Source organism: Zalophus californianus, chromosome 15 (assembly GCF_009762305.2).
Source record: "Zalophus californianus isolate mZalCal1 chromosome 15, mZalCal1.pri.v2, whole genome shotgun sequence".
In the NCBI taxonomy this organism is placed as follows: domain Eukaryota; kingdom Metazoa; phylum Chordata; class Mammalia; order Carnivora; family Otariidae; genus Zalophus; species Zalophus californianus.
In genome coordinates this window covers 39,526,094-39,550,429 of record NC_045609.1, presented here as the reverse complement: position 1 = coordinate 39,550,429, position 24,336 = coordinate 39,526,094, and the positions used below count along the sequence as shown (strand labels likewise).

Below are 24,336 nucleotides of genomic sequence, written 5' to 3'. Positions count from 1 at the left end.
AGGGCGGGTGGGCGGGGAGGGGGCGGGGTGGGGCCTGGGAGGGGCCCGCCCATGGGCGGGCCAGCAGAATGCTGCAAACACAGATGAGCCGTAATTCCCCGGCTGGCCCCGCCCCGCTACTGCTCCATATTCAATGAGACAGCCAATGGAGGGCAAGGACGGTGGATAAGGGGAGGGGCCTCCCTTGACCCCGCCCCGGGAGCGGCTGCCGAAGGGGTCAGCAATGAGGCAGATAGCGGATCGCGGGGCGGGGCGGGGCGGGCGGCGCGGAGGGGGCGGGCCCAAAAGTTTCCTGCCCAACTTTCGCTGCCTCCTTCCTCCGCCCGCGCGCGCTGCGGCTGCAGTCGGGGGGAGGCGGCGGCGGCGGCGGCGGCGGCAGCGGCGGCGGCGGCGGCTGCGGGCAGAGCGCAGGGCGCACGGCACTGGGCGATCGCCGTCGGGGCTCGGGCGGTGGGCAGCGGGCTCAGGCTCCCCGGTGCCCGCCCCTCCGCTGCGGGGGGGGGCGCAAGCGGGTGGCCGGGGAGGGGCCGGCACCGCCGCCGCAAAATGAGCCTGCTGTCGGCCATCGACACGAGCGCCGCTTCGGTGTACCAGCCCGCCCAGCTGCTCAACTGGGTCTACCTGTCGCTTCAGGACACGCACCAGGCGAGCGCCTTTGATGCTTTTCGGCCCGAACCGCCCGCCGGCGCCGCGCCCCCAGAGCTGGCCTTCGGGAAGGGCCGCCCGGAGCAGCTGGGCTCGCCCCTGCACTCCAGCTATCTCAACAGCTTCTTCCAGCTGCAGCGCGGAGAGGTGGGTGCCCCCGCGCGCCCCCGCCCTCCGTCTACCGCGCCGGGCCTTTTCCAATCGGCCCCGCTCTTCCTGGCCTGGCCCGGCCCGGCTCCGTATTGCCCGGCCCTGCTTGGCTTGGCTTCGCTTTGCTCTGCCAAACTCGCCGCCCGATGTCCCCGGGGCGCCGGGAGCGCGTCACCTCCCGGCTGAGCCCGGCTCGCAGCAGCTCGGGCGCGGGCGGGGCACTCTTGCTCCCTCTCTCAGCCCGGGGCGCCCTGCTCTAAGGGGACTGGGGGAGCCCCGGCTGGGCGGGGGGCTCCGGATTCTCTCCAGACGGCCCGGGCGCGGCCAGGGCGGAGAGCCCCTTCCAAGTGTCCTTCCCACGCCCAACCCCATCCCCCTCTTGGCCACCGCTCACTGGGACCGGGAGTGCAGATTCTGCTCAGAGCTCCTCCGCAGGGGCCTAAAATCTTTTCTCCTCCGACCTCGGTGGTGGCCGACCCGAAGGGCACCCTGGAGAGCAGGGTTTTTCCTGCTCTTCTTACACAGGGACCCCCAGATACATCCTCCAGCTGCTTGCCCTCCCCCAGCCACATAGGAAGTGGTTTGTGAGGGCTTGACCCCACAGACTGCGCTGTCCCCCGCCCTCCCAGCCTGGAAGGAAATGAAAGGGAAATCCTCTTGAGCTCTTGGGAGGGGGGCTAGCCAGGGGGAGGGGTTTCAGCTGCCCAGTGCCTTCTCCAGAAACCTGGGCTGGCTGCTTTGCAAAGTCCGCCTGTTGGGTGGATTCGGTTACAAAGTGGAAGGGGCAGAGCCGTCTTCCCCAGCCAGATAAATACACAGATTGCCAGGACCTCCCAGCCCCTTTTCAGAGGTCTTCTCCAGAGCTTTCCTAGATACCACTCCTCTCTGCTTTGAGCTGGACTCCTCCTCTCCCTCCCCTCCCATTTACTCCTGCCTCTTTTGGGAATGGCAGATACCCTTCTGTGGCCTTCACTCATCCATCTTCTGGCAGCTCTCCCTGCAAAAGTGCAGGGGGAAGGAGTGGAGGAGAGGACACACTTGAGGGTTCCTTTTCCTTCTGGACCTGAGCACAGCATTTAGTTTTAGGAGAGTCAGAGTCCTGAATGGGTCAGGGAGAAGGGCCTGTGAATGTGTGAGTGTGCTAGGGACGAGATGGGGAAGGCAGAGGGTCTCCCTTTCTGGTCCCATAATGTGTTCAACTCTGCCAGTACTGACGAGGAGGGGGCATGGACATATAAAACACTGGCCTGAGGCCAGTACCGGGCGAGCTGAGGGAAGGATTGGTTGACCTTTGTTGGGCTGGTTGGGCATAGTGCAGGGAGATGGGTCTGGAGAGCCACCCCTTGGTGCCAGGCGAAAGCATTTGTCTACCAAAGCTCTTTGTAAACTGTAAAGCACTCTCTCCATGGGAGGAATTATTCTTGGCTGGGAATCCTTCTCTCTTATAAGAGACCTTGCCACCTCTTCAGGGAATTGATTGCAGTGACCAGTGACTTTGGAGTACAGGTTCTGGGTGTTTCCTCCCTGCCGGGGTCTTTTTAGTCGTTATCTTACCAAACATTTGTTGAGTTCCGTGTGGACCCTTGGGGAAGCAGGGACAGGCCAGTGGGGGCCCCGGATGAGAAGATAGACAAGATGATACAATGTGAGTGGTAGGTAATTTCACAAGGGTGCTGTGGGAATCCCAAGGGAGGACAGTGACCATGACCCACGTGACCGTGAACTCTCACCCTTCACAGGTCAAGTGGGGGGTCCATAATCATCAGCCTCTACTAGCCTTTCCCAGCTCCTGCCTGGTGGTGGTCTTCTTCCCCAAATGCGGGTCCCTGCTGAGAGGCCTGGGAGTTTGGGGCCACCCAGGGTCTTCTGTAGGAGTAAGATGTGGTGCCTTCTCTTGGAAATGTCTAACATCCAGGATCCCAGCTGGACCTCAGTGAAACTTGTCTCTGGTCACTTCACTGCTGCTCACCCCAGTTTCCCTGTGAAGAGGTACATTCCTTCTCTGGGGCCAGTGTAAAAGGAGATGGTAAAAGTTATGCAGAGCAATGGTAGAAAAAAGTCTTTTATGACCTGACTTTGGGGGAATACCCTGTCTCTGTCTGGACCTCAGTTTACGCATCTGTTGAATTTAGTCTCTGCTGCCCCTTAGGGTGGTATGTATGGGATTTGAGAGATATGTACGCAAGCAGACAGGCTGAGTTGGGGGAGGTAAGAGGGGCTTCTCCTACGCTTGCAGGCCAGTGGCTTCCTTGGGGGGCTGGAGGGCTGTGCCGGCTAACTTCCGGAAGGCTTTCTTGGCTTTAGACTCACTTGCTCTCACCCCTCACCCGCTTCGTCTCCTAAACCCTCTTGGAGCCCCAGCTGTGCTCCTGGGCTTTCCTGCGTCCAGGGCTTAGCCAGTGACCTAATATGGCTCCAAAATAGCAACTGGCTGAGAAGGCATGAAAAAATACCCCCCACCTGAATGCCACCAAGGGGCTGGTTGGAGAAGAAGCAAATCATGTGTGGGCCGGAGGGGACTCTGCGAAGGGACCCAGGGACTCAGGAGCATCGCCATTCTGTGCAAGGCCTGGCAGGCCTGGTGGCAGTGCCTGCGGATGTGACTTGCATGCTGACCGCTGACCATGGCCTGTCTGCACTGGTCCCTGTGCCAAGAGCCCACCCCCTCCTGCACCACCCCCAGGGCTGCTCCCACCACAATAGCAAAACACCATGAATGCAGCTGGGATTTGGGCGGGGGGGTTGAGGACATGGGGGCACAGAAGCCCATTGTGCCCCTGGAACCTCAGCTCTGGAAGCTGAAGATAAGCCAAGGGTTCTGAGCGGAACACTGGCCCCGGGAGCTGAGAGAGATGGCAGAGTCCGTGTACGAGGGCAGGAGCGAGCACCAGGAGGTGTCTTGGATGCTGGTGGGGGCTCTTCGGCATCTCAGCTTGTGGTAAGGGTGCCAGGCCAAAGCAGGCACAGACAGTGTGCAGTTTTTTAAAAAGGCCTCGGTCTAGAATATGGGCCCTGTGAGCTTCAGTTTCAGCCCCTGGTCTGTGGCAACAACTGTATGTCTTTGTAGAGAGACTCCTGGAGCTCTTGGCTGAGCCCCTCCTCTCTCCCCTTAGGTACCCAAGGAAGGCCGTTCTTAGAGGGAGTGGGGGTTGGGTGGCTTGGGGGGGAGGTCTTCCCTGCCAAGTTTAGCTTGGAATTTAAATTCGCGGTGGCATGGGGGCTGTGGGACTCTACCTCCAGAGAAGGAGATGTACCCCTCATTGTTGAGCATTAGCTCTCGGGCCCCTCAGAGGGACGCCTGTGCCCCTACTCCTTCAAGGGGAGCTATGGCTGTCCCGTTCCAGGTCAGAGTCTGAGGGGGGCTGTTATCTTTCCCTCTTCCTCCACGGATAGACAGACATGGCCCTACAGTCAAATGATGGTTTGTGGAGGCCGGGGGATGGGCTTTGGGGTCAAATATGTCTGGAAAGCCGAAGACTGTCCTCCCCTTGGAGACACACAATGCTCCCCCCCACCCCCCTGCCCAGCACTGTGAAGGCTCTGAGAAGCCCTGCAGCATGGAAACTTATTTACCTTTCTTCAGCCCTGCACTTCCATCAGTATTTGACTGGACAATGTTTTTGGCATAGAACATTTGACAGTGTTCTTCTGAACATCACTAGGCCCAGGGACGGCTCCGTTGAGGCACATCTCTTCCAACCCTTAGGACGTTCTTCCCGGAGCTGTTGACCCAAGCCCTCTCCCCAGCGCAATCAGCTGCAGCACTGAAGACCCCCTCTTCGCAGCCCTGGTCTGTCCACGGGAGGCTCGAGAACAGCAGGAGGGGTGTCACAAGGCTTTCTGCAGACAGGGCTGTTAGACACTCCAGGAGCCACCAAGGTGTCCTGTTTAAAAGGCCCCCAGGTCTTGACAGTCTTGTGAAGGTTTTGTGTGTCGCCTGTGCCGTCCACAGGTGTGGGTGAGCCCAGGCTGCCTGACCAGTGTGGGTGTGTGAACAGAGTCACATGTCTGTGTGAGAATGGAGGTTTGCCTCAGTGGGGCTGAGAGTGGGCTTCTGGGGCTGGAGTTCGTTCCTAGCAACTTTTGTGGTCTGTGTGGTTGGCGGGGAGGGAGCAGCGCCCGGTCCTAGGAGGAATGGGCCTTCCGGCCCAGCAGAGCTTGGGAGGCTGCCTGGCTCCCTTGGCCAACCCTGGGAAGCTGAGCTCTGACTCAGGCAAGGAGGACCGTCATTTGAGGGCCTGCAGGCTGAGGTGCCCTGATCCTCCCTCCATCAAATTGAGTTGACTGGGCAGGCCTGGACTCAGAGGGGAGACCACACCTTATGGACCTTCTGAGTCAGGTGGGAGGGAGGAAAGCAGGCAGGATTAGTGATTTGTAATTAGCCAGGCTCTGTCAGCACGCAGAGGGGCTCCTCGCAGAGAAGATGGCCCCGAGTCACAGTCCCCTACTCTTGGGTGGTGCTTTCTTCTTGCCATCTCTTTCTTCAGAGCCCCCATTTTACAGAAGAGAAAAGAGGCCTGGCAAGTCACCCTCAGAGAGTCAGTGGCAGAGCCACATCTGGAACTCTTCCAGATTCCAGCTACAATTGGCTCTGTGGCTCATGGTGCTGGCTGTCCCCTGGATCATTCTCGGGGCCCCAGTGCAGGGCAGGCAGTCACCAGGGACTGCAGTCCTCTGCTGTGTTGTCTCTGGCCTCAGACCTTTTGAGGAGTGGTAGGCATTGGTGCATTGGTCACAGGGCCCAGCTCTCCTGCTGTGTCCGTACCTCAGTGGTACCCACGGCTCCAGCCCCTCCCCAGGAACCTGGCGTGGGGCTCCAGGGGATGGAAGTCCAAGGATGGCCTGGCTTGAGAGTCAGAGGATGGCCGTGAGCATTTACTAGATTTTTATCTCATGTCGTAGTCTGTGTGCAGCGTCCCCATTGTCCAGGTGGGGAAACTAAGGCTCTTCAAAAGGAGGATGACATAGGGCATCAGTGGCAGGACCTTGGTCTGTGCAGTGTGGGTGTAGTTGTGGTGGAGTATAATCTTTTATTCTGTCCTCTGGCCATACTGTGAAGCTTCGTGAAGACACTAAGCTTTGCACTGGCTGTTGCTCGTACCTCAAACACTCTTGCCTGCCCTCAAAAACTGACAGATTCCAACTTCTTTCTGGCACAAGAGGCTGCCCCTTCTCTGAGAGGCGTTCCCCAGCTGCGATGGGGGAAGCACACCTCCCTCCAGCATCCATGGCCCATGACAGAAGAGCTGTCCATGTTTCTGGTGAAGCGTGCCATAGAATTTGCTAGTGCAGAGGAACACCCGCTGTATGTGGGTCTGTCACATCAGCTATGTTGTGAGCATGCTGAGAGTGGAAATCCTGTCTTTTCCCACCTGCTGTTGCTTGGGCAGTGCCTGGGGCCGACTAGGTGCTCAGGTGCTAAGTGGTTAGGTGGGTGGGTGACTTGTGACCACGTGAATGCTCTCCTTGGCCTCTTATCTCCTGTTTTATCTCATCGGGGGAATGCTTAAGAATTGCTTGATAAACTGGAAAGAGTTGACTTGGGAGATCGTAAAGCCCTGTCCTTAGAGGTGTCCCAGCAGAAACTTAGGTGCGCTCAGGGTTCTTGACCTTCTCTGGTTATGGACCTCTTCGAGAATCTGAAGAGCGCAAAAGAGTTCTCAGCGCTCATGTACAGAGCACAGACATATGTGCACACACAGACTCACGCCTTTGCACATGATTTCAAGGGGGTCATGGCACCCCCTGTGACGACAACAGACCCCAAACCGAGGCCCCCTGCTCTAGACACTACAAACTTCAGTGGTACCGGGGACTGGCTAAATATTAGGGTCCCTTTCAGCCCTTAGGTTGTCAAATTCATGCTTTCTGCTTTCATTCCATGACTACATTCTGGAAGTGAGAGGCACCTGGTCCCCAGCACTTATGCTCTAGCTGGGCAGAGGGCATATGGCTATAAAATGTGGGCACCAGTCAGGTGAGCGGTGAGCTGGGTGGGAGCCAGAGGGATGGAGTCCGGAGGGAGGGTCTCCCTGGGGCTTCTCTGCTGTGTCCTGCTGCCACCGAGCTCCTCCCTCTCGGGGTCTTTTCCCCATTTCTTTCCCACCCCCCCCTACCATAAGGCACGCGGACCGCTTATTTAAGTTAGAATCTTTCATTGAGCTCCGGCTGTGTATGGGGAATTGTATTTGGCACACGGGGTTCAATGGGCCTCCAGGAGGCCATGGAGCCACTGGGGGTCTTGGGCGAGGGGTTGCTGCCTCTGGCCATGGCTAGCCCTGCCACCTTCCTGGCCCACAGGTCAGCTTTGGACCCCAGAAACAGGAGCCAAGCTGGGCTCTGACCGCACACGAGAAATCTTTAGTCAAGGTGTGAGTTCACTTTCCCATCAGCCAACTCCTTGCCCTGCCAAAGAGTTGTCTCCTTCTGTCCCTGAGCGCAGCACACATCCACCTGTTCTTGTGGATCGGGGATGGGGGTGTGGGGGGTGTGACTCTGGGGGCTGGAGCCCCAGAAAGACCCTAGGGGTAGAAGTGCAGCTCCCCTTGGAGAAGGGGTGGAGCCATTTGTGAAATGAATGGCTTCTTGTGTTAAAGAGAGGGGTGTGGGTGTGTATGTGTGCACGCGTGTGCACGTGTCTGTGTGTCTGGAAGGGGGTGTGGGGTGACTTTTTGGGATAAGAAAGCAGTTGTCCAGCTGATGAAAGAAGAGCTGGGGACTAGGATCAGAGAGTCCCCCCCCCGCTTCAGGGCCATCTCTGGCCCGGGGAGGAGGCAGGATTCAAGCCTTTGCTCCGGCCACACGTCCTCCGACGCTCCCCTTCTCATGGCTTTGCCCACTGCCGTGTCCTATTCTGTGGGTGTGCTTCTACCTCTGCCGGCTGTCTCTCCTGTCTTCTCTGCACTGGTTTCCTCTCTCCAGAGCAGACTTCTCTGCACTTGCCCTCACTCCTGTCTGCCCCCCTCCCGCTGTGCCCTCTTCCTGTCCTGAGAGGGGGGAAAGGAGAAAGCACAGCATGGCAGGTTGAGTCAGCCCTGGAAATCTTGGCCTCCACACCCCAGGTCCCTCCGCAGAACCCCCAGCCCGAGGGCCCAGACCCCTCACACAGCACAGAGAAGGTGGTGCCTCATCTTGCCAGGGCCGAGGGGCTTGGCAACATGAAGTCGCAGGCCCAGGGAGAGTGGTCCCCACCTGTGTTTTCCTCTGGCTCTCCTTACTGTAGGAGAAGCCAAGCCTTGGAAGCCATGTGGGAGCTGAAATATAACAGGCCAGCTCATCTGGGTGGGAATCTCCCCTTAGCCACATGCTGGCTCTTTTACCTTGGGCAAGTTGCTCAGCCTCTCTTAGCCTCAGTTTCCAGCTCCGTAAAATGGAGCCAATAATGCCCATCCAAATAGTGTTCTTGCAGGTATAAGAAAATCAAGAAAGCGAAAGGATCCAGTCAAGTCTATGACACAGGCAGAATCAGAATAGATTTCAGCATCTTCCTTTCTAACTGTCCCCAACAGCCAAGCGAGAGCCTCGGAGAAGTTCCAGTGATGGGCAGGAGCCCGATGCTCTGTCCCCTGGATATGGTATGAGGATCCCACACTTCCTGCTAGCTGCTGGGAGGAGGGAGGAGGGAGAGGTGGTCTCTTCCTTCAGGCTGGTGATTTGCGTCCAGTGGCTTCCATCCACCACAGTAGTGGGGCTGCCCTTAACCAGTGCCCAGAGCAGCTTAATCTTTAGGGTGAGAGTGCCTTTGACTTAGTCCATGACAACTCGGAGACCCCCCAACCTAAATCTTTAAGGTGTTAGGGCATTCATTACCTCGTCTGTCAAGTAGGGTTCCCAGACCCTTCTCTGCCTGTGATGGTCTGCACCCAGGACAGTGGCAGGCGTGAGGAATGGCAGAAACAGTCTGGGCTCTGGGGGTGACCGAATGTTGCAGAATCTTTGCCTTTCGATATGTCCAGCCTTGTGGGGGAAATGAAGGGGCTTCAGAGCTCCTTCGGTCAAGGGTCAGCAGAGCCACAGGGTGATCCCCACCCAGCCTAGCCCTGCCGGACAGGAGGCTGTGAGGTCCAGGAGGCCCCTGGAGGAGGCAGGGGCATCTGAGGCCTGCGTAAGCGGAAGGGGTGTGTTCAAGGCCACACCACTAGAGAGTTATGACCAGATCGAGGGCCAGGTCCTGAAGGGGGTTGGATGGACACAAGAGAGGGCATCCTGTGGGGGGGACACCAGTTCAGAACTAGAGGGAGGGAAGCAGGTGCCCTGTGGGACACCAGGAGGAGCAGCGTGGCTGTTTAAGAGTTAGGAGCTACCTGATGAAGGGCCTCTCCCGCTGGGCCTCACCCTCCAGCTATAGGCAGCAGGACTCGGAACACATGGTGCCCATGGGGACCAAGTGCCCTCTGTGTGTCAGGCTTTGGGGGTATCTTTCAGTAGCTGGTGTCTGGACCCTGAGAAAGCAGGACTGCCGGGATCGTCCATGTTGCCCTCCGTCCCTGTTCTGGGTTGCAGTTTACAGATGGGAAGCCCGAGGCTGGGCTTGACTCCGCAGCTGGAGAGGAGGGAACACGGCGTGTCCAGTCCCCACAGGCCGTGGAGAGGGCTGAGAGGCAACTCGCCTTTCACCTCCATGGCCAGAGCTCCTTGGGGCTTCGGAGAGGAAACAGCTTGCTGCCGCACCCGCCCTTTTAGCCAGCCGGCAAGCAGGACTCGTGGCCCTCGGGCCTGGCTGTGTGCCCTGGTCTGTGCCCCGGGCTGCTCTGGGCCTCAGTTTCTCCATCTGGAATGTGAGAGCGGTTGGGTCAGCTGTCTGCTCTGTCCTTCCTGCTCAAAGGTGGTGTCCTCTTGAGTTGGGGAGCCGGAGCCACCAGAAGGGACAGGCCAGAGCACCCAAGGGAGGGGGGAGAGGCGGTGAAGAGGAGAGCTCTAACTGCGCTTCTCTCCCCGGAGCTGCTCATGGGACAAAAGCTGTGACCCTCGTGAGGTGGGGGGTGCGGGCGTCAAGCTGCTGGGGAGAGGACAGGCTGCTCGGAGGCCTCTGGCTGCCCAGGGACGCCCGAGGGGTCACCCGTGGGCAGGGCAGTGTGGCCACAAGACGGGAGAGAGGCTGTTCAGGGTGTAATTAATGCGCTTTCTGGCACCCACCAGACTTCCCTTTCCTCTTGACAGTTTGCTGCCAAAACAGTCCTGATTCCTGTGAACTTGCTTAAATCTTATCCAGAAAAAAAAAAAAAAAAGAAAGAAAAAAAGAAAAGAAAGAACGGGGGAAAAAATGAAGAGGGTTGTTATTTGTGAAATTGCATTTCCCAGCCATGAGGGTGAATCACACCATTTGGAGCTTGGAGTTTCTTGTTTGGTTGAACTTTTCTCCGGGAGGCCGTGGTGATGCTGTCCTCCCTCAGGCCAGTTTGGGTGAGGAGGGGCCTCCACTCAAGCTAAGGAGAAACCTGGGTGGGTGGAAAGTCCAGGTGCTCCTGAGGCCAGGTAGGGCCTGGCGGTCTGGATAGACTGCCCTGGGGAGCTTGAACATGCAGATCTGGGCTGGGGGAGGGAGGAGCAGGGAGTTAGTGTGTCAGCGGGAGAAGAGTTGCAGTTTGGGATGATGAAAAAGTACTGGAAATGGATGGTGGTGTTGGTCTCACAGTCACGGGAATGTACTCGGTGCCATGGAACCGTATGCTTAAAAACATAATTAAAATGGTCGACTTTATGTAATGTGTTTCTTACCACAATAAAACGGTAGGTTCTAGGCTCTCGGTCCCAGGTGACTGACTGCTTTGGTAGGTAGGTCTGAGGTGGGGCCTAGAAAAGTGTATTTGTTAAAAGTTTCTCAAGGTGTTCAATGCAAGTTTGGACACACTTGCCTCATCTGTAAAATGGGATAGTGACTCATAGGGTTGTGGTGAGCATCAGCTATCTTAGTAAGTGTACAGTTTCCAGTACCTGGGACATTGTAAGTGCTCAGTAGATGTGACTGGTATCATCGAATCCCATGGCCATTGGACCCCTCCGCACAACGCTTAAGGTTGTCCGGAATCAGCTCGCACACCTCCAGGGATGGGAGACTGTCTGCCTGTCAGAAGGGACCACTCTCTCGGCTCCTCTGAGAGCTGGAGAATTGCCCTCACACTGAATGCAAGTTTGTGTGGTATTTTCCACTGGTCCTGGGTTTCATGGTAGCCCTGGGCAGTGGTAGAGTGGAGATGGTCATCAGCAGCCTTTGAGTTTCGTACCCAGACATCATAGGCTGACTGACTATGTGTTTGGCCTGGATGCCTTGGATGTGGTATCTGTGTCTTTTTCTCCAGATCTTAGGCTCCAGTCTGAACCTATAGGAGAGGGAAAAGAGGCCTGGAGAGGGAAAGGACTGGCCCCAGGCCACATAGCAGAGTGTCCAGGGAGCCAAGAAGAGTGGTGGTCCCCAGATGGTGAGGGCTGTGTCCTCTAGGAGGGAATGCCAGGCCCCAGAGATGGAACAAGTAGGGAGGCTGAGGTATACATGTGTGAGGGGTGGCATCTGTCCTGGTTGGGAGAGGGGTACTTGATCTCCTGGGGTCTGCTCTCAGCTCCCCTCCCTCCCTGCCCGCACTGAGGGGACACAGGCAGGACTGTGCCCACTCTGAGCCTCCACCTGCCCCATCTTCGTAAGGGAACCTGAGGCCACCTCCTCTCAGGGGCTCTCTTCCCCTAGCGGCCTGGGGACTTCCAGGAACAAGGCTGTCTTCCCATTAGACTCAAGGCTCCCCAAGGTCTATGGTTCCCTCCTGGAGTCCTTGAGCACTTGAGCTGGGACCAGAGGATGCCCAGGCCCCATGCCCAGGTTTGTCATTGACCCTCCTGCAGGAGCTGCCTCTTTACAACCTTGGCCTTGCCCCAGGAAGAGGGGACCATGGCTGTTCCCTGCCAGCTTCACCACAGGCCCCACCTTTGCCAAATTCCAGTGTGCCTGGCTGCCCAGAGCCCGTGACTCCTATAAATAGAGGCTGTATACACCAGGAGGGGTCCTGGGCCGCATCTGCTTTGAAGCCAGGCAAGACATCTGGTTCCTGTCAACTGGAGGTGGGAGAGGTGGGCCGCTTCCTCCCAGGCTCCCAGAGGGCGGGCCTGGGCCAGCCCTGGGGCTCCCCGGACACAGTCTGCACAGGCCTCGTGCCACAGGAGACCGGGCAGAGCCCTGAACCTCAGTCTTCTCTTCTGTACAATGGAAACAATCCTACAAGCCGATGCTCCTCTTTCTTGTAAGATGGGGAAACTGAGTCAGCTCAGAGCTAAGTGACTTGTTTAAAGCCCTAGTAAAAGGCAGAGCCCCAGATCTAACAGGTGGCTTTCTGCTATGCCTTCTTACCTCCTGGCAAGAACTAATAATCCTCTTCCACCTCCGCCTCCCCCTCCTCACTGCTTACTGAGTGGTTCCTAAGTGCCAGGTGGGAGATAAAGGGACCTCACTTTAGCCTCATAGGCACCCCAGGAGGTGGCTATCGTTACTTCCGGTTTCCAGAGGGGTACTCTGGGGCCCAGAGTGGTTCACTGGCTTGCCCATGGACGTACAGCTACAGTTAGAACATGAACTCAGGCTCCAGGAGGCCGGAGCCCCTAGGCAGCTCGGGAGTCAGTGTGACTCGTAAGGCATGCGAGTACTGTATGTGCTCGCATACAGTGTGCGCGAGCGTGCATGTGCATGTGCGTGCCCGTGGACATTGCCCTGAGGCCACAGCCGCAAATGAGCTGCAAATGAGGCCTGGGCAGCCCTCACAGCCTCTGTCTCCCCACAGGCGCCAAGCAGCAGCATGTACAAGAGCGCCTCGCCCTACGGCTCCCTCAACAACATCGCCGATGGCCTCAGCTCCCTCACTGAGCACTTCTCGGACCTGACCCTCACCTCTGAGACCCGCAAGCCCAGCAAGCGGCCCCCACCCAACTACCTGTGCCACCTGTGCTTCAACAAAGGACACTACATCAAGGACTGCCCCCAGGTAAGGCGGCCCCGCTTCCCTGGGTAGAACAGGCCCAACAGCCCCCCACCCCACACACTCCCTGCCCCAGGGCCCCTTCCCCAAACAAGTGGCCCTGTGGTCCTCTGGTCTCTACCTTTTTCTCCCCTCTGGTATTTCTGAGGCAAGGTTGGTTGGTGTGGTTGGGACAGAGCCCCAGCCTGGGCCTGCCCTGGCTAGTGAGCAATTGGGGTGAGGGCCGCCCAAATGAGGTTCCAGGCCTTCACGTCTCCACCAGTCTTCCTGCCAGGGTGCAGCCTGTTACAGTGGGGCAGGACGGGGGCCCGCAGCCTCCTCGCAGCTCTCCCGAGAGAGACCCCATCTCCTCACACTCACAGGGAAGGAATGCGGGCTCTGGGCCAGGAATCCAGATGTGTACCCCCTCCCCCAGACCCCACTTCTCTCTCCTCCGCTGTAGTGCTTCCTCAGTCTCCTGCCTGTGAGAGGGGAGGTGAGAGGTCCTTGCCCCCCTCTTTGTGTCTCCAGGGTAGGTCTGGGTGAAGGCCTCAGACACCGCAGGCTGGGCATCTCTCATGGGGTGGGAAGGGGCCAGGAGATCGGGAGTGCGGAGAGCAGCCCCTGTCTCCCACCCAGTGCTTCGCTGTGACAGCATGGGACTCCTGGGGTCAGATCCCACTCACAGAATGACTCCTGACTCCGAAAGACATGGCTTTGACCTCCTGGGGAGAGAGGTTAAGGTCGTCTTAAATACAGTACAAGATGGATCCGTGATTCTTTTTCTTACTATTTTTTCATATTTTCTAATGTTTTTATAATGTGTATTTTTACTTTTATTTTACATATGTAATGGAAATGGGATCTTGGAAACTCAGAAAATCCATGTAGTCTTACCCTCCAGATGGTGGAAGCCCAGGCTGTGGTTGGGTGGGGCTGGGTGCCTCCGGACCAATGGAGGCCGAGATGAGCTTGTTGCTCATTGCTCCTCTCAGAAATAGCTGTGCCATGCTTTAGGTCCTTGCTGCATCAGTGTCATCTGGGAGCTTGTTAGAAATGCAGAGTCTTAGGCCCAACCCATAACTACATTTTAGTAAAAGTCCTGGGGATTTGTGTATATACCAGTGATCTCAGCCTCCACTTACCCTTGGTCAAGAGAAGCCCGCCCCTGACCCTGAGTATGGGAGCCGGCTCACTGATGGCTGTCCTCCAGACCCCACACTCTAGTGGGCCCTGTCTGCCCTCAGTATATGCAGTAAACGAGGGGCCCTTGGCATGAGGAGATTCAGCACAGGGTAAGGCCCCTACCCCCCAGGGGTTCTCCGGATGGGATGAGGAGCAAACAGACAGCTAGGGATCTGGTTTGTCCTCAGGGATGTGCCCCTGGCCTACCCAGGCAGCAGCCCCTTGTACCTTCCCCAGATGAGCCCCTGCGAGGGGACTCTCACTTACTGTACCTTGGAAACTTCCCTCATCATCTCCTGCCTACAGCCTGTGCTCACAGTTACCCAGTGTGTCAAGTCTCTCATTAGCCTCTTGTTATATAATGCTTTGAGTGAGTCAAGCACTCATACAGAATCGTTGAGCCAGTCTGTGGAGGTGCCGGAATTTTAACCCTAGCCAGCAGGTGACATTCAGACACCAACAGGGGCTCTTGGGGCTCTGAGGAGGTGTGCCTGTTCTGAGCTGGCAGCCTGGGAAAGCTTCCAGGAAAAGGACGGCTTGAGTGGGCTTGGCAGGTTGTTGGAAGAAGGGTGACCAGTATCCAAAGGCAAGGGATGTTGAGGCAGAGGGGGAGGGATGGTGAAGGTGTGTGTGTGTGAGTGTGTGTGCATGCCTGGGCCCTCTACTAAATGTGGGGGCAGACGGTCCCTGATCTCAGTGCCTCTTGATTTCCAGCATAGTGCAAACTCCGGTTCTTCCTTTATATTCCTTTATATGGATTACATAGTGTCTTCACTCTGCAGAAGAAGTACCGGCCCCATTTTATAGGTGAAGAAACAGAGTCTCAGAGAGCTGAAGTGCTGGGGAGAGGGCAGAACGTCTCTGAGAACCCCAGTCTTGGGACCTCCGTGCTCTTTGCTTTCTTGAGCATCTATACCAATCCAGGCTGAGATGCTCATGGCCTGTGGGGCCTCAGTTTCCCTCTTGAGCTGGTAGAGGCCCTCTTCCAGCTCCGCCTCAGACCTGATTCTATCAGAGACTACTGCAGGCCCAAGGACTTCCTCCACCTTTCATGAGAGTTTCATCAGCTGTAAAACAAAGCTGATGAGAACACTAACACATAGCAATGTTGTGAGGATTCAAGGAAGGAATGCATGGAAAGTGCTTAGCACAGTGTCTGGTAAGCACTTAATAAATGTTGGCAAGCATTATTTTTTTCTCCCTTGGGTAACAATGGAGAGTGTGCCTATTTGGCAAGGTAGAAGGTATTTTGGCAGGCTGGAATATAATTAGATGTTCCCCACCCCTCAGCTGACTACAAGCTCCAGGGGCAGGTGCTGGGCTAGATTCATCTCCGTACCCCCATGCTGGCCCAAGATACCACACACAGCAGGTGCTCAGTATAAGTCTTCCGGAATGAAGGAATGGGCAGACAAAGCTTTTATAAGCCATGGAAACCTCTGTTTCAAATGAAATATTATGAGCTCAGCATATATAATATTTAAAAGTGGAGTGGGAATGCTTGTTTTGGTAAGACCTTTAGTGAGATATAATTCACATACCATATAATTGACCCATTTAAAATGTACAAGTCAATGATTTTTTAGTATATTCACCGAGCTGCTCAACCATTACCACAATTATAGAACACTTTTTTAAAAGATTTTATTTATTTCAGTAATCTCTACACCCAGTGTGGGGCTTGAACTCACGACCCTGAGATTAAGAGTTGCATGCTCTACCGACTGAGCCAGCCAAGTGTCCCAATTGTAGAACATTTTTATCACCCCAAAAAGAAACCTCATACTCTTTAGCTATCACTACCCCCTGGCTCCCCAACTCCTAGGAACTCATATTCTACTTTATATCTCTATAGATTTGCCTATTCTGGACATCTCATAAAGATAGAATCATATAATATGCGGTCTTTTGTCACTGGATTTTTTCACTTAGTATATTGCTTTCAAGTAGTAATTACCAGTTCCATGATTTGGGAAGTGTTCTATCCTGTTCTATTTTCTGGAAGAGTTTGTGAGGAATTAATATTAATTTTTCTTTAGGGGCACCTGGGTGGCTCAGTCAGGTGAGCGTCTGCCTGGGATTGAGCCCCACATCGAGCTCCTTGCTCAGCAGGGAGTCTGCTTCTCCCTCTGCCCCCGTCATGCTCTCTCTTTCTCTCTCAAATAAATAAATAAAACCTTTAAAAAAATAATTCTTCTTTAAATGTTTGGTAGAATTCACTCGTGAAGCCATCTGAATTTGGGTTTTCTTTTTTGGGTAGATTTTTAAAATTATGAATTCAATCTCTTTTTGTGTTATAGGTCTATTCAGATTTTCTATTTCTTCTTGAGTCAGTTTCTGTCGTTTGTGTATTTTGTAGAATTTGTCTGTTTCATCTAAGTTATCAAAGTTATTGGCATACAATTGTTTGTAATATTCTCTTATAATCATTTTCATTTCTGTAAGGTTGGTTATAATGTCCCCCTCTTTTCTTTCTGATTCTCATAATTGAGTCTTCTCTCTTTTTTTTTCCTTGGTCAATCTAGCTAAAGGTTTGTCAGTTTTGCTGAACTTTTCAAAGAAACAAATTTTGGTTTATTTGACCTCCTGTACTGTTTTTCTGTTCTCTATTACATTATTTTTCACTCAAATCTTTTAAAAAATTGTGGTAAAATATATACAACATAAAATTTGCCATCTTAATTATTCTTACATGTCCAATTCAGTGGTATTAAGGAGAGTTGACCCTTGAATCATTTTGGTTTGAATGTATACATAGATTTTTTTCGGTAAATACAATATAGTACAATAACTATGTTCTCTATGATTTTCTTAATAACATTTTCCTTTCTCTAGCAAACTTTATTATATACAATATAGAATACATGTAACATGCAAAATATGGGTTACTTGACTATTTATGTTACTAGTAAAGCTATTAGTAGTTAAGTTTGGGGGGAGTCAGGAGTTATACACAGACTTTTGACTGCTCCGGGGTTTGGCACCTCAAACCCCACGTGGTTCAAGGGTCAACTGTACATTCACATTGTTGGGCAACCATCACCACCATCCATCCATGGAACTCTCTTTTTTTTGTGAAACTCTGTACCCATTAAACGATAACCCCATCTCTTTCCCTCCCCCGGCTCCTGGCAACTACCATTCTACCTTCTGTTGCTATGAATTTCACTACTCTAGGGACCTCATATAAGTGGAATCACACAGTATTTGTCATTTTGTGATTGGCTTAGTTCGCTTAGCATAATGTCCTTAAGTTTCATTCACGTTGTAACACGTTTCAAAAGTTCCTTCCTTTTTTTTTTTAAGATTTTATTTTTATTTATTTGAGAGAGAGAGAGAGAGAGAGAGACAGCATGAGAGGGGAGAAGGTCAGAGAGAGAAGCAGGCTCCCCGCTGAGCCGGGAGCCTGATGTGGGACTCGATCCCAGGACTCCGGGATCATGACCTGAGCCGAAGGCAGTTGCTTAACCAACTGAGCCACCCAGGCACCCAGTTCAGTTCCTTTCTTTTTTAAGGCCAAATAACATTCCTGTATGTGTGTGCCTGCATGTGTGTAGACCACATTTTGTTTATCTAATTATCCATCAAAGGACAGCTGGCTTGCTTCCACCTTTTGACTATTGTGAATAATGCTTCTATGAACATGGGTGTGCAGATAGCTCTGAGTCTTTGCTTTCAATTCTTCATTCTAATCTTTATTATTTCCTTCCTTCAGATTGTTTTAGGTTTAGTTTGCTCTTCTTTGACCAATTTCTTGAGATGGAAAGTTAGGTTACTGATTTTACATCTTTCTTCTATTTTTAATGTAGATATTCACAGGTATAAATTTTCCTCTGAGCCACATCCCATAATTCTGTGTGTTGTATCTTCCTTTTCGTTCATCACAGAGTATTTTCTGATTTCCCTTGTGACTTCTTCTGTGACCCACTGGTTATTTAGAAGTGTGTTGTTTAATAGCCACATATTTGTGAGTTTCCCAAATGTGTTTTAAAAATGATTTCTCCTTTTATTCCATTGTGGTCAGAGAACATACTTTGTATTATTTTAGTGCTTCTAAATTTTTCTAAATTCTAAATTTGTTGTGGTTTGTTTCATAGCATTTGGGCTATCCTTGAGAATGGTTCGTGGGCAGTTGAGAAGAATTAATTCTGCTGTTGGTGGTTGTAGTGTTCTGTAGGTATCTGTTAGGTCTAGTTGGTTTACAGTGTTGTTGGTGTCTTCTGTCCCCTTGCTGATGTTCTGCCTTGTTCTTGTAACCATTATTGTAAGTGTAGGAGTGTTTAAATCTCTATTATTGTTCAATTAGCTATTTTTTTCTTCAATTCTTTTTTTAATAAATTTTATTTTTTTCTTTAAATTTTTATTGTTATGTTAATCACCATACATTACATTATTAGTTTTTGATTTTTAATAAACTTTTTTAAAGATTTTATTTTCTTTATTTGACAGAGAGAGACATAACGAGAGAGGGAACACAAGCAGGGAGACTGGTAGAGGGAGAAGCAGGCTTCCCGCTGAGCAGGGAGCCCGACGTGGGGCTTGATCCCAGGACCGACCCTGGGATCATGACCTGAGCCGAAGGTAGACGCTTAACGACTGAGCCACCCAGGCACCCCTTTTTTCTTCAATTCTGCCAGTTTTGGCTGCATGTATTTTGGTGTTCCTTTGTTAGCTATACCTATGTTTATAATTGTTGTATTTTCTGATGAATTGATCCTTTTATTGTTCTATAGTGTCCCTGTTTATCTCTAGTAACATTTTTGTTTTAAAGTCTAATTTGTCTGATGCTAGTATAGCCAGCTTCCTTATGTACATGATAGATCTTTGTTCATTTTTACTTTCCTATCTTTAGATCTAAACTGTGTCTCCTGTAGACAGCATGTAGTTGGATCTTGGTTCACTCTTTATTCACCTCGGCAATCCCTGCCTTTTGCTTGGATTGTTTGATCCATTCATATTATTGATAATGCTATTATTAATGCTCTTTTGATATATGAGATTATTGCTATAGTTGGATTTAGGTCTGCTGTTTTACTTTTTGTTTTCTGAATTACTCATGTCTTTTTTGTTTCCTCTTCCTTCTGTACTGCTTTCTTTTGCATTAAGTGATACTTTTCTAATGTGACATTTTGATTTCTTTCATGATTTTTTTTTTCACTTTTTAAAGCTATTTCCTTAGTAGCTGTCCTGGGGCTTATTTTACATACCGTAACATATAAAATCTGCTTCAGACTTATACTAACTTAATTCCGATGAGATCTAGAAATATGACTCCTTTATAGCTCTATTCTCTTTCCCTGATTTTTGCGGCATTATTGTTATACGTATTACATCTTTGTATGTTGCAAATTCAACAATGCTTTTTATAATTGTTACTTCATGTAATTTTATGTGTCTTAGAGAAGCTAGAAGAAGAAAAGAGAGCAGTTATATGTCCATAGCTTTTGGCATTTTAGCTCTTTTATTTCTAGCTTCTAGGTCTCTTCATTTGTTCCTGTGGGACTCAAGTTACCACCTGGAGTCATATCCTTAGCCCAAGACAGATTTGCTTCTAACTGCCTCCTCTGTGCTCTCACTGGCAAATATCTTACATTTCCAAATGTTATAGGACAGATAGTACAGTAATATATATTTGTTTTATACGTTTGGTTTTTAAATCAACTAAGAGAAGAAAGGAAAAGAAAAATTCATTTGTGCTGTGTTTTATAATCACATAACCACCTTATCAGAGCTCCTGTTTCTTTATGTGTATTTGCATTATGTCTGGGGTCACTTGCTTTCAGCCTGAAGAACTTCCTTTACTATTTCTTGAAAGGTTGGTGTGCCAGCAATGAAATCCTGTGCTTTTGTTTATCTGGGAATGTCTTTATTTCACTTTCATTTCTTAAAGATAGCTTTGCAGGGTATAGAATTCTTGGCTGACAGTTTTTCCCCCCTTTGAGCACACTGACTATTACCCCACTGCCCTCTGGCCTCCATGTCTGATGAGAAGTCAATTGTTAATATTGTTGGAATTCCATTGTAAATGATGTGTCATTTTTCTCTTGATGCTTTCAACATTTTCTCCTTGTTTTAGCTTCAACAGTTTTACTACAATGTGTCTATTTGTGAATCTCTTTGTGTTTATCCTACTTGGACTCTGTTGAGCTCCTTGGAAGTGTTGATTAAGGTTTTTCGTTGGATTTGGGAACTTTTCAGCCATTAGTTCTTCAAATAGTTTTTCTGATCCTTTCTCTTCTCCCCTTTTGTGGGATGATTTTTGAGTGGTCTAAGTGCTTTTAAAATCTTAAATGGTCTAACTGGGGGTAGAATGTGTGGAATCCTAGGCATTCACTGCCAACAGCCTGGGTGGTGGCATACAGGAACCAGGAGATACTCTGTGGCCCCCGGTGCAGTCAAGAAGGCCAGGGTGGGTTGGGGCTGCCAGCTCTGGTGGCAGGAAAAATCCCAGCTGGCTCTGAGAGAGGCATGGTTGCTGTCTGCGGGGCCCACCTGCAGGCTTACCTGAGCATTTCATGTTGGCTTCTGCGCCCCACTGTGGCAGGCTGTGAAGACCCGAGTGGCAGCATTTTGCTCTGAGCCCGCTGGAACCTGCATGGGTATGGGTGTTTGTGGTGGGGGCTTGGCTCGGTGCCACCTCTGTGCCCAGGATGCATAATCTGCCCAGGACAGAGCTGGGCCCAGGACGTACTACAGAGTGTACAGGAGCCTGGTACTCGGTTAAATGATTCTTTTCCAATCGTAAGGGTGGAGAGAGGTGTCCAGAGTTCAGCCATTGGACTGATGGGGCTTCTCATAGGTCCCGGGGGGCAGTGTGAGGGGGATTGGGCACTACAGGAAGACTGGGAGCCCCCTGAAGCAGATGCAGAAGGTGCTGGAAAAAATTGCCAATGATGCTGAAGGGCAGCCCCTTTTTGGGGGGTGAGGCTGTACCTGGGCCAAGGTCCATCTCCCGCCAATGTCAGCACTGACCCTAAAATGTCCAGGAGTTAAGAATGTCTACCATTCAGTTCTTGAAAACCCTGTGCCTGCAGCTGTCTCCACCCTGTGCCAGGCGTCGAGTTCCAGGGCAATAATAATATTAACAACAGTGATGCTAGTCTGTACGTGCTGAGTTGACCACTAAGCTAGGTGTGAAATATGCATTAACTCATTTAATTCTCTCAAAAGCTCTATCAGGTCAATTGCCAGATGATAAAACTGAGGCCCAGAGGAGTTAAGTGACTTGCCTAAAGTCATGTAGCTAGAAAACAGCAAAGATAGAATTGGAACGTAGGCCTTCCTCATTCCAGAACCCATATTTTTATTTTTTACTTATTTTTTAAGAGGGAGAGGGGGGTGGGGAGAGGGAGAGGGAGAGAGAATCTCTAGCAGACTCCCTGCTGAGCATGGAGCCGGACTTGGGGTTCGATCACACGACCCTGAGACTAAGACCTGAGCTGAAATCAAGAGTCAGATGCTCCACTGACTGAGCCACCCGGGTGCCCCCAGAGCCCATGCTTTTTAAATTAGGGTCTATGATCTGCCTCAGCACCAGCCTGATCTCCACTGTCAATCTCAGAAAGTCAGGGTTCTTTATTATTTTTTTAATTTATTTTTTATTTTTTTAGATTTTAGTTCACACATAGTGTTATCATTAGTTTTCAGAAAGTTGGGGTTCTTTATTTATTTTTGTTAGTCAGGGTTCTTTACAAAGGTGGGTGACTGGAAATGAAGAGGGGCAAGGACGATGTGAGTAGAGACCATAACAGACCTGGTCTGGCCAAGTTGTTGTGTCTGGAAGATCGCAGCACTGGCCCAGCCCCAGGGTGTCTGCGGCCCCCAGTGCAGTCGAGAAGGCCGGGGTGGGTTGGGGCTGCCAGCTCTGGTGGCAGGAAAAATCCCAGCTGGCTCTGAGAGAGGCATGGTTGCTGTCTGCGGGGCCCACCTGCAGGTTTACCTGCACATTTCATGTTGGCTTCTGCGCCCCAGCGTGGCAGGCTGTGAAGACCCGAGTGGCAGCATTTTGCTCTGAGCCCGCTGGAACCTGCATGGGTATGGGTGTTTGTGGTGGGGGCTTGGCTCGGTGCCACCTCTGTGCCCAGGACGCATAATCTGCCCAGGACAGAGCTGGGCCCAGACACGCTACAGTCGCCCAGCCATCTCTGAGCTCCTACTGTGTGCCAGGCCCATGCTCGATAAGGCTCCATCCCTGTCCTCAGTGGGATAGACAGAAGCACTGAGGGCTGTTCCGGATGACCAGGGCTCCGGTTGAGGTTTGCGGCGCAGGACCGGCTCGGCCTGTGGCTTCATGTGAAGCCTCCGAGAGGACGAGCCTAGAACTGGGGTGGGGAAGTCTTCCAAGCAAGCGTGTAAATGAGGGTATGCTTTCCGGGAAGCGCAAGCCCTTGGCTGAGGCTGGTGCGCTGGGTGCCTAAGGGGAGGAGAGGGAGGTGTGGCCACAGCAGGTGGTGAAGGGCCTGTGTGCCAAGCTGCACAAACTTGGACTTTATCTGGAGGGCAGGGGGCAGCCACCCAAGGGTTTAGGTGACATGCTCCGATTGGCATTTTGAAAGCTCACACTGGTGGCAGTCGGAGGCCGGGCTGGAGGAGGCGAGACTGCAAACAAAACCAGTCCAGTAACATGGATGGATGATAAGACCAGATGTTGGGCAAGGAAGGGTGAGCAAAGGTTGGAGGTGAGGGGACAAATTCCAGACACTTGTAAGAAGGTACCATTTCTGGGGCATGGTGACCACTCTGGGCCACCTTTCCTCATCTCCAAAATGTATCTGCGATTTGGGGTCTGTGCAGGACTCCCTGCCCTGATGGCTCACTCACATCTCTGTAGGGAGGAGGCAGGGGTGTGGATGAGGGCAGGACATCCAGGACCCGGTGTCCTTGCCCTAAGCCCTCTGTCCACCCTTCATGGCAGTCAGGCCCAGCCACACTCAGCCTGGCAGCCTGCCATCAGGCGCTGAGCTGGGAGCAGAAATCCTCCAAGCTCTCAGGCTCTCTCACTCCCAGGACGTTCTTGGTGGTGGTGGGGAGGGGGCTGCTTATGTCTTTGAGGGAGGTCTGAGGGGTGTCATCACCTGTGCCTCCTGTGTCCAGGGAAGGACCGGGCCCTGTGAGGGGTCCGGGGAGGGCCTGAGCCCAGGGGAGCTGCCATTCCTGAGTCAGCATGCCCCGGGCTGCTAATGAAATCCAGATGTCAGACAGAAAACAATCATCGCCCCCACCCATCTGGCGGCTCGGGTTACTTGGAGATTGCAAAAGAAGAAGAAAAATAGAGCAGGGAGAGAATCGATCCTAGAACAGCTGAAACCTTAGAGGTGGTATGTAAATAGTTTCAGGGTCTTGCTCAGGCAAGGGACGAGAGGTGAGGGAAGAGCAAAGGCTAGCCCAGGCCCCCTTCTCCCCCACTCTGACCTCTGCAGCTGCTGGACCCCAGTCCTTGCACTGCTCCCCAGGCCAGAGCAGGCTGGGGTCCCCGGGGGGCTCTGAAGGAGGCAGGGAGAGGTGTGACCTCCAGCCCATGTCTGACGCCTACCTGGGATTTCCAGCCCCCCCTTCCAGCCCTGCCCTCACTGCAGGCCCAGGTGTCCTCTGGGCCCAGGGGGGCTGGAGCCTGGGAAGGGGGCAGGCAGAGAGGGACTGAGCAGACGCAGGATTTTCCCTGCAGAACCTTGGGCTCAGGATCCTTGATTAGTTCAGAGCCATCAGTATGCTGGTGGGGAAACTGAGGTTTTCTGGCAGCACGGGGCCAGGACTACATGTTATGAAGGATCCATAGAGTGAGGAAGGAAGGAGGAGGGGAGAAGAAGGAAGGAAGGGAGGGAGGGAAGGAGGGAAGACAAACAGCATCATTATGTGACTCCAGCAAGGAAGGGCCGGCCTGGGGCTGGTGGCCTGCGTGTGTACAGAGTAGTTTTGCAGGGGTTCCTCCGGACACTGGGGCTGGCTGCCCGGCCAAGGGGCTTGGGCTGTGACGTCCTGGCACTTGGCACAGGACCTGGAATGTGTCAAGCGTTCGGGGAATGTTAGCCGGGATGGGTGTTGGTGGGGGACGGTGGAGGGCCTCCTGGTTGGCATAGGTGCTGACGCTGGAGAAGGACCCCAGAGCCAGTGTGGCAGCCTCTTCTGAGACCCCGTCCCTGTGGCAGGGTAGTTCTGAGCACAGACCCTGACGCCAGCCCTCCTGGGTTCGACCCCCGGCCCTGGAATGTACTAGCTGCGTGTCTTTGGGAAAATTAATGGAATGTCCCTGGGCCTCAGTTTCCTCCTCTGTAAGATGAAGATCGTGGGAGGTTGTGAGGATAAATGAGTTCTCGCATCTGTGGTGCTTAACAGAGAGCCTGGCACCTCATACACACGCCAAGTGTTAGCTGTTGTGATTGTGTTAATGACCATCCTTACTGTTAGGCTCGGCTGTTTCAGA

General features: G+C 52.6%; 1 protein-coding gene across 1 annotated transcript in view; it reads left to right on the top strand.

Moving 5' to 3' along the window:
• The first annotated feature begins 351 nt into the window (after positions 1 to 351).
• ZCCHC24 (zinc finger CCHC-type containing 24) overlaps positions 352 to 24,336 on the top strand; it is a 60,931-nt gene continuing 36,946 nt past the window's right edge. Inside the window, exons 1-2 of the mRNA XM_027595170.2 lie at positions 352 to 792; positions 12,558 to 12,758. Of these exons, the coding sequence (XP_027450971.1) occupies positions 547 to 792; positions 12,558 to 12,758 (447 nt within the window). The 5' untranslated portion in view covers positions 352 to 546. The remainder of the gene's footprint in view (positions 793 to 12,557; positions 12,759 to 24,336) is intronic.